We start from the raw sequence: 14,255 nt of genomic DNA on the forward strand, positions 1-14,255 counted from the left end.
TTGATAAATACTGAAAATCATGTAAGGTAAAAGTGAATCACTACAATTATTACATTAAAATACATGACAGGGACTTCCCTGGTGGCGCAGTGGTTAAGAATCTGCCTGCCAATGCAGAGGACATGGGTTCAATCCCTGGTCTGGGAAGATCCCACGTGCCACAAGCAACTAAGCCCATGTGCCACAACTACTGAGCCCACGCACCGCAACTACTGAAGCCCGTGCGCCTAGAGCCCATGCTCCGCAACAAGAGAAGCCACTGCAATGAGAAGCCTGCGCACGGCAGAGTAGCCCTCGCTAGCTGCAACTAGAGAAAGCCTGCGTGCAGCAACGAAGACCCAATGCAACCAAATAAATAAAAAATAAATTTATAATTAAAAAATAAATAAAATAAAATACATGACAGCATCATTTTAGAAAGTGCATAATTTATTACATATGAGTTAATAATAAAACGGATACTTGGGAACTTTAAAAATGAGTTACGAGTAACAGATGTAAAATTCTCAAATTCTGGAACCTGAAATATTAAAATTCAAGCAATTTCTTAAAACTCTTTCTCATGATTAGCATAGTTTGAAAACTGTTACGCTCTTCCAAGGGAAAAAGGAGGAATTAAAAAATAGACACGTTGATGAAGGCAATGAGTTCTTCCCAGCTGGCTTTATTCTCTACTGAAGCTCAATATAGGATTACCTTTTCTTTACTTACAGGAAGCTGTTCTGTTTTCCAATAACCCTCAAAACAGAATGGAAAATGCTTATGCAAAACGACACAAGCCTTAACCATTCTATGCAGGTTTTACCACTTTAATAAACTTCTAGTCCAACAGCTTTCCCAAGTATAAAGTTCTGTGAGTGAACTATGAATATTTTTAAATATTTTCCAGATTCATCATGGAGGCTGCTTTTCTTCTCTGTACTGTAATCGCACTGAGCTGCAATTGAAATAAACAATCAGTAAGTAGCTACTTTTTCTGTGGAAAAATCTTAGACTAATACAAAGTATAATGCATCACAACTTACAATTATTGAAAATAATCTTATTGTAAGGGGTCTTGTTAGAGGTCGCTTTTTTTGTTCATTTCTCTTTTACTCTTGAGACTTTAAAATGCCTGTATTACCCTAGAGATTTGCATGTCAAATACGGCATTCCATAGCTCAGTGATACACTGAGAATTCCAAAACATATTTTACAAACGAATGAAAAACATCTAGATAAAAGTTCATCAGGAAAGAGGCTAGAACACAAACTAAGTGTGAGCCAGCACAATGCAGGGCTGGTAATAAAAAGATGATGACAGATCACAGTAAGTCTAATAAGAAAATAATCTTTAAATATTAAATTGGAATTGATAATACAGACACATGGTAAAAGATATCTAACAGTACAAAAGAGTATACAGCATAAAGGAAGTCTTCCCATCTCTGTCCTTCATTCCACATCCCTCTTTCCAGGCAAAACCACTATTCCCAGCTTCTAAGTATATTTCTTGAAATATTCTAAGTGAGAATACATGCACATATTTCCTCACCCTTTTTTATTTAAAAAATGATAAAGTACTATACACACTTTTCATATTTTTCTCCTGCTAAATGATCTACCTTAGAAATAGCTCCACATTAAATCTACTTTATTCCTCTTAACAGCTGCAGAATTTCCCGTGTATGGCTATCCCATAGTTTAACTGGTTTCCTATTGATGGGCATTTAGATGGTCTTTCATCTTTTAGAATTATAGGCAATGCTGCAATTAGTCTTTTTACGTGCTTCCTTGCACAGACTTGCCCAGGTGCAAGTACACTACCTGCAGAATAAATTCTTAGAACTGCTAGGTCCCAGGTTAGGTACGTTTACAACTGTTGAGAGATACTGCCAAGTTGGGTGCCAAAGAGGTTGTACCAATACCCACTCATGTCAGTGATGTGTGCAAGTGCCAGCACAATGTATTATCAACCTTCATGACCTGACAGGTGAAAAATAATATGTGATTACAGTTTAAGTCTCTATTTGCCTTTTGGGTGAGGAGGAGCTGGGCATTCAAAAAAAATGTTTAAAAGCCATCTGTCTTTTATCCTTTATTCACTTTATTGTACTGTAGCACTTTTTTTTTGTTGATTAGTCACTCTATGTGTGTTTAGGATATGAGCCTTTTGTCATATGTCTTGCAAATATTCTTCTCTTTTGTCACTGACTTTATGACTTTTCTCTGCAGAAATCTGAAATTTAAATAGTCACATTTATTAATTTCTTTTCATAGTTTCTAGGTTTTGTGTCCTGCAGAGAAGGGCTTCACCACACTGATTTTTTAAAATCCCATACTGTCAAAAGAACACAGTGTGGCATTCAATAGTTTAGAATGATACACTTGGAACATCTAACTGTTGTCCAGAGATGGATGAAGAAGATATAGAAAAAGTTAATCAGAACAGCACATTTCGAGCGTGGCTGAATGACTACACCGCAGGGCTTGTGCTGAAGCAATGACATGGTGCTTGGCTGCACTGGTAAGCATGACATGTGAGAGACAATAATCATCTTTTAATGCAGCGGTCTTTAACCGTTTTGGCACCAGGGGCTGGTTTTGTAGAAGACAGTTTTTCCACGGATGGGGGGAGGGGCGGGTGGTGGTTCAGGCGGTACTGCCAGCAATGGGGAGCGATGGGGAGTGGTGGGGAGCGATGGGGAGCGACGGGAAGTGACGGGGAGCGATGGGGAGCGATGGGAGCGACGGGGAGCGGTGGGGAGCAGTGGGGAGCGACGGGGAGCGGCGGGAAGCGATGGGGAGCGACGGGAAGCAACGGGGAGCGATGGGGAGTGACGGGAAGCGACGGAGACCGATGGGGAGCGATGGGGAGCGACGGGGGGCGACGGGGGGCGACGGGGAGCGGTGGGGAGCAATGGGGAGCAGCAGGTGAAGCTTCACTCGCTCGCCTGCTGCTCACCTCCTGCTGTGCGGCCCGGTTCCAGGGGTTGGGGATTCCTGTTTTAACGCCTTTACTTCATTAAATATCAAGCCCTTCCCAGGATATCATTTTTAACAGGAGTTTCCAGTTTTTGGAAGAAAATGGGAAAATTAGAAAGGATTCAGAGAAGGCAAAGATAAAGATTAAAAAAGACTGAATATATGTCTTATAAAAAAGTTTATGACTTGGACACATTTAAAATAGAAAAAAAAATTAACTCCAGGGAATAAATTCCTTTTTGTGTATGGGGAAAATGCTGAATGATTACTTTCCATCTTCAAATGAGAACAGAATGGAAGGAAAAAAACTTAGGGAAAAATCTGTGAAGTGGTTACTGACAAACATTAAAAAGAAGGCTCACAAGGAGAATGGTGTAATCTCTGCCATTAGGGAGTTTAAATAACAGGAGAAACATCTTTGTTGGACTGCTTAGGTTTAATTCTGTCAGGAAGGAGACAACTAGAAGTCAACTGGATTATATCGTTAAGGTTCTGTAGCTGTACCCTTGTGCAGGTAGTTGATTTCAGGTAGGCATTTTCTTTACCACAGTCCTTGAAAAAGGTAAACTTGAACCTTTAAAGGCTGTGATAGAGAAATTTAATTTCTATATATAAGTATCTTATTTACCACTTAATGACTATGCTAAGTGCTTTGTACGTGCTAATTACTTTGATCTTTCAATAACTCTATTGGGGAGGCGTTATTATCCTACGTTAAACATGAAGGAACTGAGGCTTAGAGAAGATGAAATTGCCCAAAGTCACATGGCTACTTAATGGCACCAGGCTATCTGCCTGACTCCAAAATACCTCCTCTCATGATACCGTCCCATACACCTTGGCTCCTGTTACCTTATAATCTAAATGAATTCTTGAATAACTAATTAATTCATCCAGTAATCCATAATTTCATAAGAAGTTAAACTTACATGGTAAAACTATAATTACTTTCAAGAGGCAGGAAAATTGAAGGGCAAATTATGATTGGATTTTCTTTAAGTGCTATGCCATGTTCATACCACAAGTAGATTTCAAAAAAAAATCTATAAACATCATGAACACAAACTGAATTCAGTATTTAGAGTTAGTCACTGCTGTAATAAAATCTAAGAATAATGTTGATCTTGATTGAAACAGTACCAAATATTATATAATTATTAATACAGTAACTCGGTTTGTTTTTCTCTATCTATCTATCTAAACAGTCTGTTTCAAGCCTATCTTTATAATCACTAAACTCTTTTCATTTTGATCCTAACAGGGGAGACTACTGCTCCTACTTTAGAACAAATGGCCCATTTCATTTATGTGATACGTGTGCATTAGGAGTAATTGCCCCTTATAATTTCATTGATGTTCTGCACTTTTTACTCTATTTCCCATTGGACAACTTTTATATGGTATTTTAGATTTATATGGTCATATACAAATGTGCATTAAATGAAGTTAAACCTATAAGCTAGGTAATTTTTTTCCATTTAAAAACTGCAATAAAAACACTGCAATTTGAAACACTACATTCAAAGCATGTCATTTACTTCCGAATCTGTCAATGAATACCTGCCTAGTTTTAGACAGAACATAATGCTAGAGCAGTGCTGTCCAACAGAACTTACTGGGGTGACAGAGTTGTTCTATATTACGCTGTCCAATATGACATGGCTACATGTGACTTTTGAGCATTTGAAATCTGAATAGTGTGGCTGAAGATTTCAATTTTAATTTTATTTAATTTTAATTTAAACAGCTGCCTGTGGTTAGCAGCTATCATATTGGACAGTGCAGTTCCAGATTTAGGTGTCAAATGGCGGAGACCGATGTTTATTTCTGTTTCTGAAGTTTACTTTTTCAACCTTAAACATTAAAGAGACTAATTTTAAGTAGTTTAATCAAATAAAAATAAAACTACTAGTTCTCTGGAAACTTCTAAGGAACTTTTCTAATCTCCACTCTACTCAGACTATTGTTATCCAGGGATAACGAGGAAGCTCCCTACCTGCTGGGAGGCTGAAGCAGCTCTCTGTTCCGCCTCACTTAGTCGTTTCTGAAGTCTGTTGGATTTTTCTTGATGCTCTACAATCAACTTTTCATTCTATTAAGGGGAAATATAAGACAAACAAGTTAGAAATCCATATGTGGCACGGAGATGTTTTATGGAATAGTCAATGAAAAATCTGGACATCATTTTACCACTTACAAAATGCAAAGATAATATGTCTCCAAATTTACATTTTTCAAGTCATGAACTTCAAGGTTCAAAGCTGGTTTTACATTATGACTAAACTGGTTCCCCTCCCCTGACCCTCCACCACATGCCACCAAAGAAAGTGAATTAAATCTAAAAGCAAAGCGAATCTGAAGTTAAGACCAAGGCTTTCAGTTTGTGATTTGTTAACCTTGAGATGCTATATCACTACTTTGGAATCACCCGGAGAGTGTGAGAACACAGACCTGAGCCTCACAACCAGAGCATCAGTAGGGGTGGGAAGGTCCTGAGAATCTGAACTTCTATCAAGTTCTTGGGTGGTGTCGATGCTGTCTGCTAGCGCATTTAGAACCACTGTGCTAGACAAGCTTCCAGGGGAACTGTGACATAGTCTACGCATTATTAAGGTCAAGAAACAGAAAATATTCATTCTAGAAATCCTGATTTTTACAGAGCTAGACTTATCTTAAATGATTTATATGCTTACGGTATTATTTAAAAGGGGAAGAAATCAGTCTACATGTTTCCCAATACATGTGTATACTCCAGAAGGTATTCTCCAGAAGGTATTAGGGTCAATAGCATTATTAAGGCATTGGTATGGGTTGCATTATGTCCCTAAAAAAAAGATGTTGAAGCCCCAACCCCCTAGTACTTATGAATGTGACCTTATTTGGAAATAGGGTCTTTGTTGATGATTAAGTTGAAGTCATTAGGGTGGGTACATATCCAGTATGACTGGTGACTTCATAAAAAGGGGAAATTTGGACAAAGAGACAGACATGCACAAAGGGAAGAACACATGAAGACACAGGGAGAACATTATCAACAAGACAGGGAATGCCTGAGGCCACCAGAAGCTAGGAAGGAGGCCTGGAAAAGATTCTCCCTCAGAAGGAACCAATTCTGCTGTCTTCTTGATTTTGGACTACTGGCTTCCAGAACTGCGAGACAGTAAGTTTCTGTTGGTTAAGCCACCCCAGTCTGTATTACTTTGTTAGAGCAGCCTCAGGCAACTACATAGGCATCATGAATATAAATCTGTCACAACATGGTGTCATGCAGACAAGTTAAAAGAATCTATCAATTAAAAAATGTATTAGCCTTCTCCATACAAACTAGCCTAAAAAAAAGTTTTTGCACATGTAAAACTGTTATACAGTTCTTTGAACTAGGTACTTCCCATGTCATAACATACAAGTGATAAGAATGAATGTCATGCCTAGTAATACAAAATACTGAACTAACAGTATCCTGCTAAAATGTGCTTATTCTATTTCTTAGTGTGCCCAAAAGCAAAATTAAATTGTATGAAGAGAACTATATTGGCTTTTCCAATTTACCAATATGTTTAAATACATAGTCTTAAATTTAAGAGACACATCATTAACACTAGAGAAAACCTGAGGAAAAACTGCCATCATCTATAATAATCATTTTCATAGTTATAATCAGACTATATATACATTTTACTATGCTGCTACCATAATGGTTAGGGCACAGTACAGCTTAGATAAAACATAATATATGCAACTGTTCTTTTTTAATTGATCATTTTAGTTGCTTTTGAGCTTCCAAAATAATTAACATTACTGTGTTGAATATTTCCCTTTAAATTTTTTCAAATTTTAAATTATTTCCTTAGAACAGATTCCTGGAAGTGGGAGCACATCAAAGAGTTTTTGAAAGGCTACTGTTTAATTGTTTTCTAAATGGCTCATGTCAATTTACAATGCTATAAAACTGAAGTGTAATGACTTCACTATGGCTCCTACAGAAGGCCACAGAGACCTAGTGGACCATACAGCCTGTTAATGAAATTCCAACAAATACCTTCGAAGTTTGCTCATCAAACAAAGAACTAGAGTTCTAGAAAGTTCTAATAATAATCTGGAAATTGTTTAAATTTTTTTCTTCAAAGGAAAAAAAATGATAAACCCTTGCTATATTTAGTTCTAAAGCATTAATCTAAAGGAATGTTTTAATATATTCCAGTAGGAAAAAGTATTTTCTACATGTCTTTTGTGATGGACTAAAACAAAATTGGAGGAGGATCTTCAAGACGATGGTGGAGTAAGACGTGGAGATCACCTTCCGCCCCACAAATACATCAAAAATACATCTACATGTGGAAAAATTCCCACAGAACACCTACTGAATGCTGGCAGAAGAAATTAGACTTCCGAAAAGGCAGGAAAATCCCCATGTACCTGGCCATGTGGCTGACAGGGTCTTGGTGCTCTGGCCGGGTGTCAGGCCTGAGCTACTGAGGTGGGAGAGCCGAGTGCAGGATACTGGACCACCAGAGACCTCCCAGCCCCATGTCATATCAAGCGGCAAGAGCTCTCCCAGAGATCTCCGCCTCAACGCTAAGACCGAGCTCCACTCAACAACCAGCAAGCCCCAGTGCTGGACATGGCATGCCAAAAAACTAGTAAGACAGTACACAACCCCATCCATTAGCAGAGAGGCTGCCTAAAATCATAGTAAGTTCACAGATACACCAAAACACACCACTGGACGAGGCCCTGCCCACCACAAAGACAAGATCCAGCCCAACCCACCAGAACATAGGCACCAGTCCCCTCCACCAGGAAGCCTACACAACCCACTGAACCAACCTTAACCACTGGGGGCATACACCAAAAATAACGGGAACTACGAACCTGCAGCCGGTAAAAAAGAGACCCCAAACAGTAAGTTAAGCAAAATGAGAAGACAGAGAAATATGCAGCAGATGAAGGAGCAAGGTAAAAACCCACCAGACAAAACAAATGAAGAGGAAATAGGCAGTCTACCTGAAAAAGAATTCAGAGTAATGATAGTGAAGATGATCTAAAATCTTGGAAATAGAATGGAGAAAATACAGGAAACATTTAACAAGGACCTAGAAGAACTAAAGAGCAAAAAACGATGAACAACACAATAAATGAAATTAAAAATTCTCTAGAAGGAATCAATAGCAAAATAACTGAGGCAGAAGGACGGATTAGTGACCTGAAAGATAAAAGAGAGGAAATAACTACTGCAGAGCAGAATAAACAAAAAAGAATGCAAAGAATTGAGGACAGACTCAGAGACCTCTGGGACAACATTAAAAGAAAGAACATTCGATTTATAGGGCTCCCAGAAGAAGAAGAGAAAAATAAAAAGGACTGAGAAAATATTTCAAGAGATTATAGTTAAAAACTTCCCTAATATGGGAAAGGAAACAGTCAATCAAGTCCAGGAAGTGCAGAGAGTCCCAAACAGGATAAATCCATGAAGAAACACAACAAGACACATATTAATCAAACTATCAAAAATTAAAAACAAAGAACAAATATTAAAGAAGCAAAGGAAAAGCAACAAGTAACATACAAGGGAAACGCTATAACCTTAACACCTGATCATTCAGCAGAAACTCTGCAAGCCAGAAGGGAGTGGCAGGACATATTTAAAGTTATGAAAGAGAAAAACCTACATCCAAGATTACTCTACCTAGCAAGGAGCTCATTCAGATTTGATGGAGAAATTGAAAACATTACAGACAAGAAAAAGCTAAGAGAATTCAGCACCACTAAACAAGCTTTACAACAAATGTTAAAGGAACTTCTCTAGGCAGGAAAAACAAGACAAGGAAAAGACCTACAATAACAAACCCAAAACAATTAAGAAAATGGTAATAGGAACAACGATATTGAGGACTACCTTAAATGTAAATGGATTAAATACTCCAATCAAAAGACACAGACTGCCCAAAAGGATACTAAAACAAGACCCATATATATGCTGTCTACAAGAGAGCCACTTCAGACCTAGGGACACATACAGACTGAAAGTGAGGGGACAGAAAAAGATGTTCCATGCAAATGGAAATCAAAAGAAAGCTGCAGTAGCAATTCTCATATCAGACAAAACAAGACTTTAAAATAAAGACTATAACAAGAGAAAAAGAAGGACCCTACATATGATTAAGGGATCAATCCAAGAAGAAGATATAACATTTGGAAATATTTATGCACCCAACATAGAAGCACCCCAATACATAAGGCAAATGCTAACAGCCATAAAAGGGGAAATCAACAGTAGCAAAATAATAGTAGGGGACTTTAACACCTCACATTCACCAATGGAATGAACAACGAAAATGAAAATCAATAAGGAAACAAAAGTTTTAAATGACACATTAAAAAAGATGGACTTAATTGATATTTATAGGACATTCCATCCAAAAACAACAGAACACACTTTCTTCTCAAGTGCTCATGGACCATTCTCCAGGATAGACCATATCCTGGGTCACAAATCAAGCCTTGGTAAACTGAAGAAAATTGAAATAGTATCAAGTATCTTTTCCAACCACAATGCTATAACACTAAATATCAATTTCAGGAAGAAAACTGCAAAAAATACAAACATATGGAGGCTAAACAATATGCTACTAAATAACCAAGAGATCACTGAAAAATATCAAAGAGGAAATCAAAAAATACCTAGAAACAAATGACAATGAAAACATGATGACCCAAAACCTATGGGATGCAGCAAAAGCAGTCCCAAGAGGGAAGCTTATAGCAACACAATCCTACCTCAAGAAACAAAAAAAATATCAAAAAACCAACCTAACCTTACACCTAAAGCAATTAGAGAAAGAAGAACAAGAAACACCCCCAAACTTAGCAGAAGGAAGGAAATCATAAAGATCAGAATAGAAATAAATGAAAAAGAAATGAAGGAAACCATAGCAAAGATCAATAAAACTAAAAGCTGTTTCTTTGAGAAGAAAAACAAAATTGATAAACCATTAGCCAGACTCATAAAGAAAAAAAAGGAGAAGACTCAAATCAACAGATTTAGAAATGAAAAAGGAGAAGTAACAACTGACACTGCAGAAATACAAAGGATCATGAGAGATTACTACAAGCAACTCTATGCCAATAATGGACAACCTGGAAGAAATGGACAAATTCTTAGAAAAACACAACCTTCCAAGACTGAAGCAGGAAGAAAGAGAAAATATAAACAACAATCACAAGCACTGAAATTGAAACTGTGATTAAAAATCTTCCAACAAACAAAAGCCCAGGATCAGATGGCTTCACAGGCGAATTCTGTCAAACACTTAGAAAAGAGCTAACACCTATCCTTCTCAAACTCTTCCAAAATATAGCAGAGGGAGGAACACTCCCAAACTCATCCCACGAGGCCATCATCACCCTGATACCAAAACCAGAGAAAGATGTCACAAAAAAAGAAAACTACAGGCCAGTAGCACTGATGAACACAGATATAAAAATCCTCAACAAAATACTAGCAAACAGAATCCAACAGCACATTAAAATGATCATACACCATGATCAAGTGGGGTTTATCCCATGAATGAAAGGATTCTTCAATATACACAAATCATTCAATGTGATAAACCACATTAACAGAAGGATAAAAACCATATTATCATCTCAATAGATGCAGATAAAGCTTTTGAGACAATTCAACATCCATTCATGATAAAAACTCTCCAGAAAGTAGGCATAGAGGGAACTTATCCCAACATAATAAAGGCGATATATAACAAACCCACAGCCAACATCCTTCTCAGTGGTGAAAAATGGAAACCATTTCCACTAAGATCAGGAATAAGACAAGGTTGCTCACTCTCAGCACTATTATTCAACACAGTTTTGGAAGTTTTAGCCATAGCAATCAGATAAGAAAAAGCAATAAAAGGAATCCAAATTGGAGAAGAAGAAGTAAAACTGTCACTGTTTGCAGATGACAGGATCCTATACATAGAGAATCCTAAAAGTGCTACCAGAAAACTACTAGAGCTACTCAATGAATCTGGTAAAGTAGCAGGATACAAAATTAATGCACAGAAATCTCTTGCATTCCTATACACTAATGAGGAAAAATCTGAAGGAGAAATAAGGAAATACTCCCATTTACCACTGCAACAAAAAGAATAAAATACCTAGGAATAAACCTATCTAAGGAGACAAAACACCTGTATGCAGCAAAGTATAAGATACTGATGAAAGAAATTAAAGATGATACAAACAGATGAAGAGATATACCATGTTCTTGGATTGGAAGAATCAACATTGTGAAAATGACTGCACTATCCAAAGCAATCTACTGATTGAATGCAATCCCTATCAAACTACCAATGGCATTTTTAACAGAATTAGAACAAAAAATTTCACAAATTTTATGGAAACACAAAAGACCCCAAATAGCCAAAGCCATCTTGAGAAAGATTAATGGAGCTGGAGGAATCACGCTGACTATAGACTATACTACAGACTATATTATAGACTATAGTAGACTATACTACAAATCTACAGTAATCAAGACAGTATGGTACCAGCACATAAACAGAAATATAGATCAATGGAAAAGGATAGAAAGCCCAGAGATAAACCCATGCACAGATGGTCACCTATCTTTGATAAAGGAGGCAAGAGAAGACAGCCTCTTCAGTAAGTGGTGCTGGGCAAACTGGACAGCTACATGTAAAAGAATGAAATTAGAACACTCCCTAACACCATACATAAAAATAAACTCAAAATGAATTAAAGACGTAAATGTAAGCCCAGACACTGTAAAACTATTAGAGGAAAACATAAGCAGAACACTCTGTGACATAAATCACAGCAAGATCTTTTTTGACCCACCTCCTAGAGAAATGGACATAAAAACAAAAATAAACAAATGGGACCTAATGAAACTTCAAAGCTTTTGCACAGCAAAAGAAGCCATAAACAAGATGAAAAGACAACCCTCAGAATGGGAGAAAATATTTGCAAATGAAGCAACTGACAAAGGATCAGTCTCCGAAATACACAAGCAGCTCACACAGCTCAGTATCAAAAAAACAAACAACCAAATCCAAAAATGGGCAGAAAACCTAAATAGACATTTCTCCAAAGAAGATATACAGATTGCCAACAAATACATGAAAGGATGGTCAACATCACTAATCACTAGAGAAATGCAAATCAAAACTAAAATGTGGTATCGCCTCACACTGGTCAGAATGGCCATCATCAAAATATCTACAAACAATAAATGCTGGAGAGGGTGTAGAGAAAAGGAAACCCTCTTGCAGTGTTGGTGGGAGTGTAAATTGATATAGCCACTATGGAGAACAGTATGGAGGTTCCTTAAAAAACTAAAAATAGAACTATCATATGACCCAGCAATCCCACTACTGGGCATATACCCTGAGAAAACCATAATTCAAAAAGAGTCATGTACCACAATGTTCATTGCAGCACTATTTACAACAGCTAGGACATGGAAGCAACCTAAATGTCCATCGATAGATGAATGGATAAAGATGATGTGGCACATATATACAATGGAATATTACTCAGCCATAAAAAGAAACCAAATTGAGTTATTTGTAGTGAGGTGGATGAATTTAGAGTCTGTCCTACAGAGTGAAGTAAGTCAGAAAAACAAATACCGTATGCTAACACGTATATATGGATTCTAAAAAAAAAACTGGTTCTGATGAACCTAGGGGAGGGACAGGAATAAAGACACAGATGAAGAGAATGGAGTTGAGGATATGGGGAGGGGGAAGGGTAAGCTGGGACGAAGTGAGAGAGTGGCACTGACAGATATACACTACCAAATGTAAAATAGATAGCAAGTAGGAAGCAGCCGCACAGCACAGGGAGACCAGCTCAGTGCTTTGTGACCAGCTAGATGGGTGGGATAGGAGGGTGGGAGGGAGACGCAAGAGGGAGGGGGTATGGGGATATATGTATATGTATAGCTGATTCAGTCTGTTATATAGCAGAAAGTAACACAAAAATGTAAAGCAATTATACTCCAATAAAGATGTTAAAAAAAAATTAGAGGAATTGGGTTAAAAAAAAGTCTTAGACATGCACAGAAATAAAGGGGATCCTAACAATACTGAAAAAGCACAAGGTATACTGGTGAAACTGAAATAAGAGCTCTATCTTTGTCATTTAAATATGATGAATCACTAGCTTTCAAAGCTTTTATTCATATTATATTAAGTGTGCACTTTTAGGGTTATGTATGATTTCTACAAGAAATACTCACATCCGTATGGTATTTCCAAGTTGAGAATTAATTTGGACTTGGTTCAGGTAAAATTCTATAACGTGTGTATCAACCTGCAGCAGAAAGCACTTCCCAGGAGGGTCATTATCTTACCTCAACTACCTTTTCATTTGCCATTTCCAGCTGAGAAAGCAGCTCTTGGGTATGAAGTTTCTGTCGACTCAGCTCACTCCTATTAATCAAGAGACAAGGAAGGAAAAAAAAAAAGAATGGAAGAAAAAGCCATTAATATAGCTGTTCAAAAATTTAACAAAATCGAATCTTTATTAGTGAGATACATGTTCATGTTTTGAACAAAAATATCTTGTGTGCAAAATAAAAGTTGCTTCTTAATAGACCATATCTGAAACGACTCATTTCTTTATAAAATACATATATATTCTGGACATTGGTTGTACAATAGTGTGAAAATACTTAGCACTATTGAACTGTTCACTTAAAATGAATGGAAAACTTCCAGGTGGGTGAACACGTGGAAATTTGGGCAGAGCTTTGGGCCTGGAGAGGGTAAAGATGCTCCGTACCCCTCTCCCATGCCTGGCCCTATGCATCTCGTCCATTTGATGTTCATGTGTATCTTTTATCATAACCTGTAATAAACTGCTAAACGAAAAAGAAGACAGCAATAATAGTAACAACAGAGAAATATTCTGCATGATAAAAAGCCATCTCTTGGCTGGCAAGGACCAAAGTATTCTACCCCTGGGAAGCCTGTTTTGCATTTGCAGCAAGAGGGCATTGAGGACCCCTCAAGAATACACCACTTGAGCTTAGTTACGCCTGTGCAGAAGGACAACTTCTGCACCTTTTTCTAATCCCTGCGTGCCTCACACTCACCACACCTCAGACTGCTGTACTTTTTTATTCTTTATTCCCAAAATAGCTTGAGCCCCTTGTCTTCAGGGAGGCAAATCTGAGACTGGTTATCCTATCGCTTGGCTGCTTACTGAATAAGCCCTCTGTTTGTTGCAAACCTCGAAAACTCAGTGTTCTGGTTGCTACC

At 37.6% G+C, this 14,255-nt stretch overlaps 1 protein-coding gene across 3 annotated transcripts in view; it reads right to left on the minus strand.

Annotated features, from left to right (window-relative positions):
- Positions 1-411: 411 nt before the first annotated feature.
- The window catches only part of SCLT1 (sodium channel and clathrin linker 1), a 253,924-nt gene continuing 240,080 nt past the window's right edge, over positions 412-14,255 (minus strand). For 2 of the 3 annotated variants that reach the window (XM_029235194.1, XM_029235192.1), the window contains exons 19-21: positions 13,346-13,424; positions 4,961-5,056; positions 412-937 (exon numbers count right to left, since the gene is read on the minus strand). In XM_029235194.1, coding sequence (XP_029091027.1) covers positions 875-937; positions 4,961-5,056; positions 13,346-13,424 — 238 coding nt within the window. In that variant the 3' untranslated portion in view covers positions 412-874. The remainder of the gene's footprint in view (positions 938-4,960; positions 5,057-13,345; positions 13,425-14,255) is intronic. The other variant, XM_029235193.1, reaches the window with a different exon arrangement.

The sequence above is a fragment of the Monodon monoceros genome, unplaced genomic scaffold (genome assembly GCF_005190385.1).
Source record: "Monodon monoceros isolate NGI ecotype Baffin Bay Population unplaced genomic scaffold, NGI_Narwhal_1 Super_Scaffold_20, whole genome shotgun sequence".
Lineage (NCBI taxonomy): Eukaryota > Metazoa > Chordata > Mammalia > Artiodactyla > Monodontidae > Monodon > Monodon monoceros.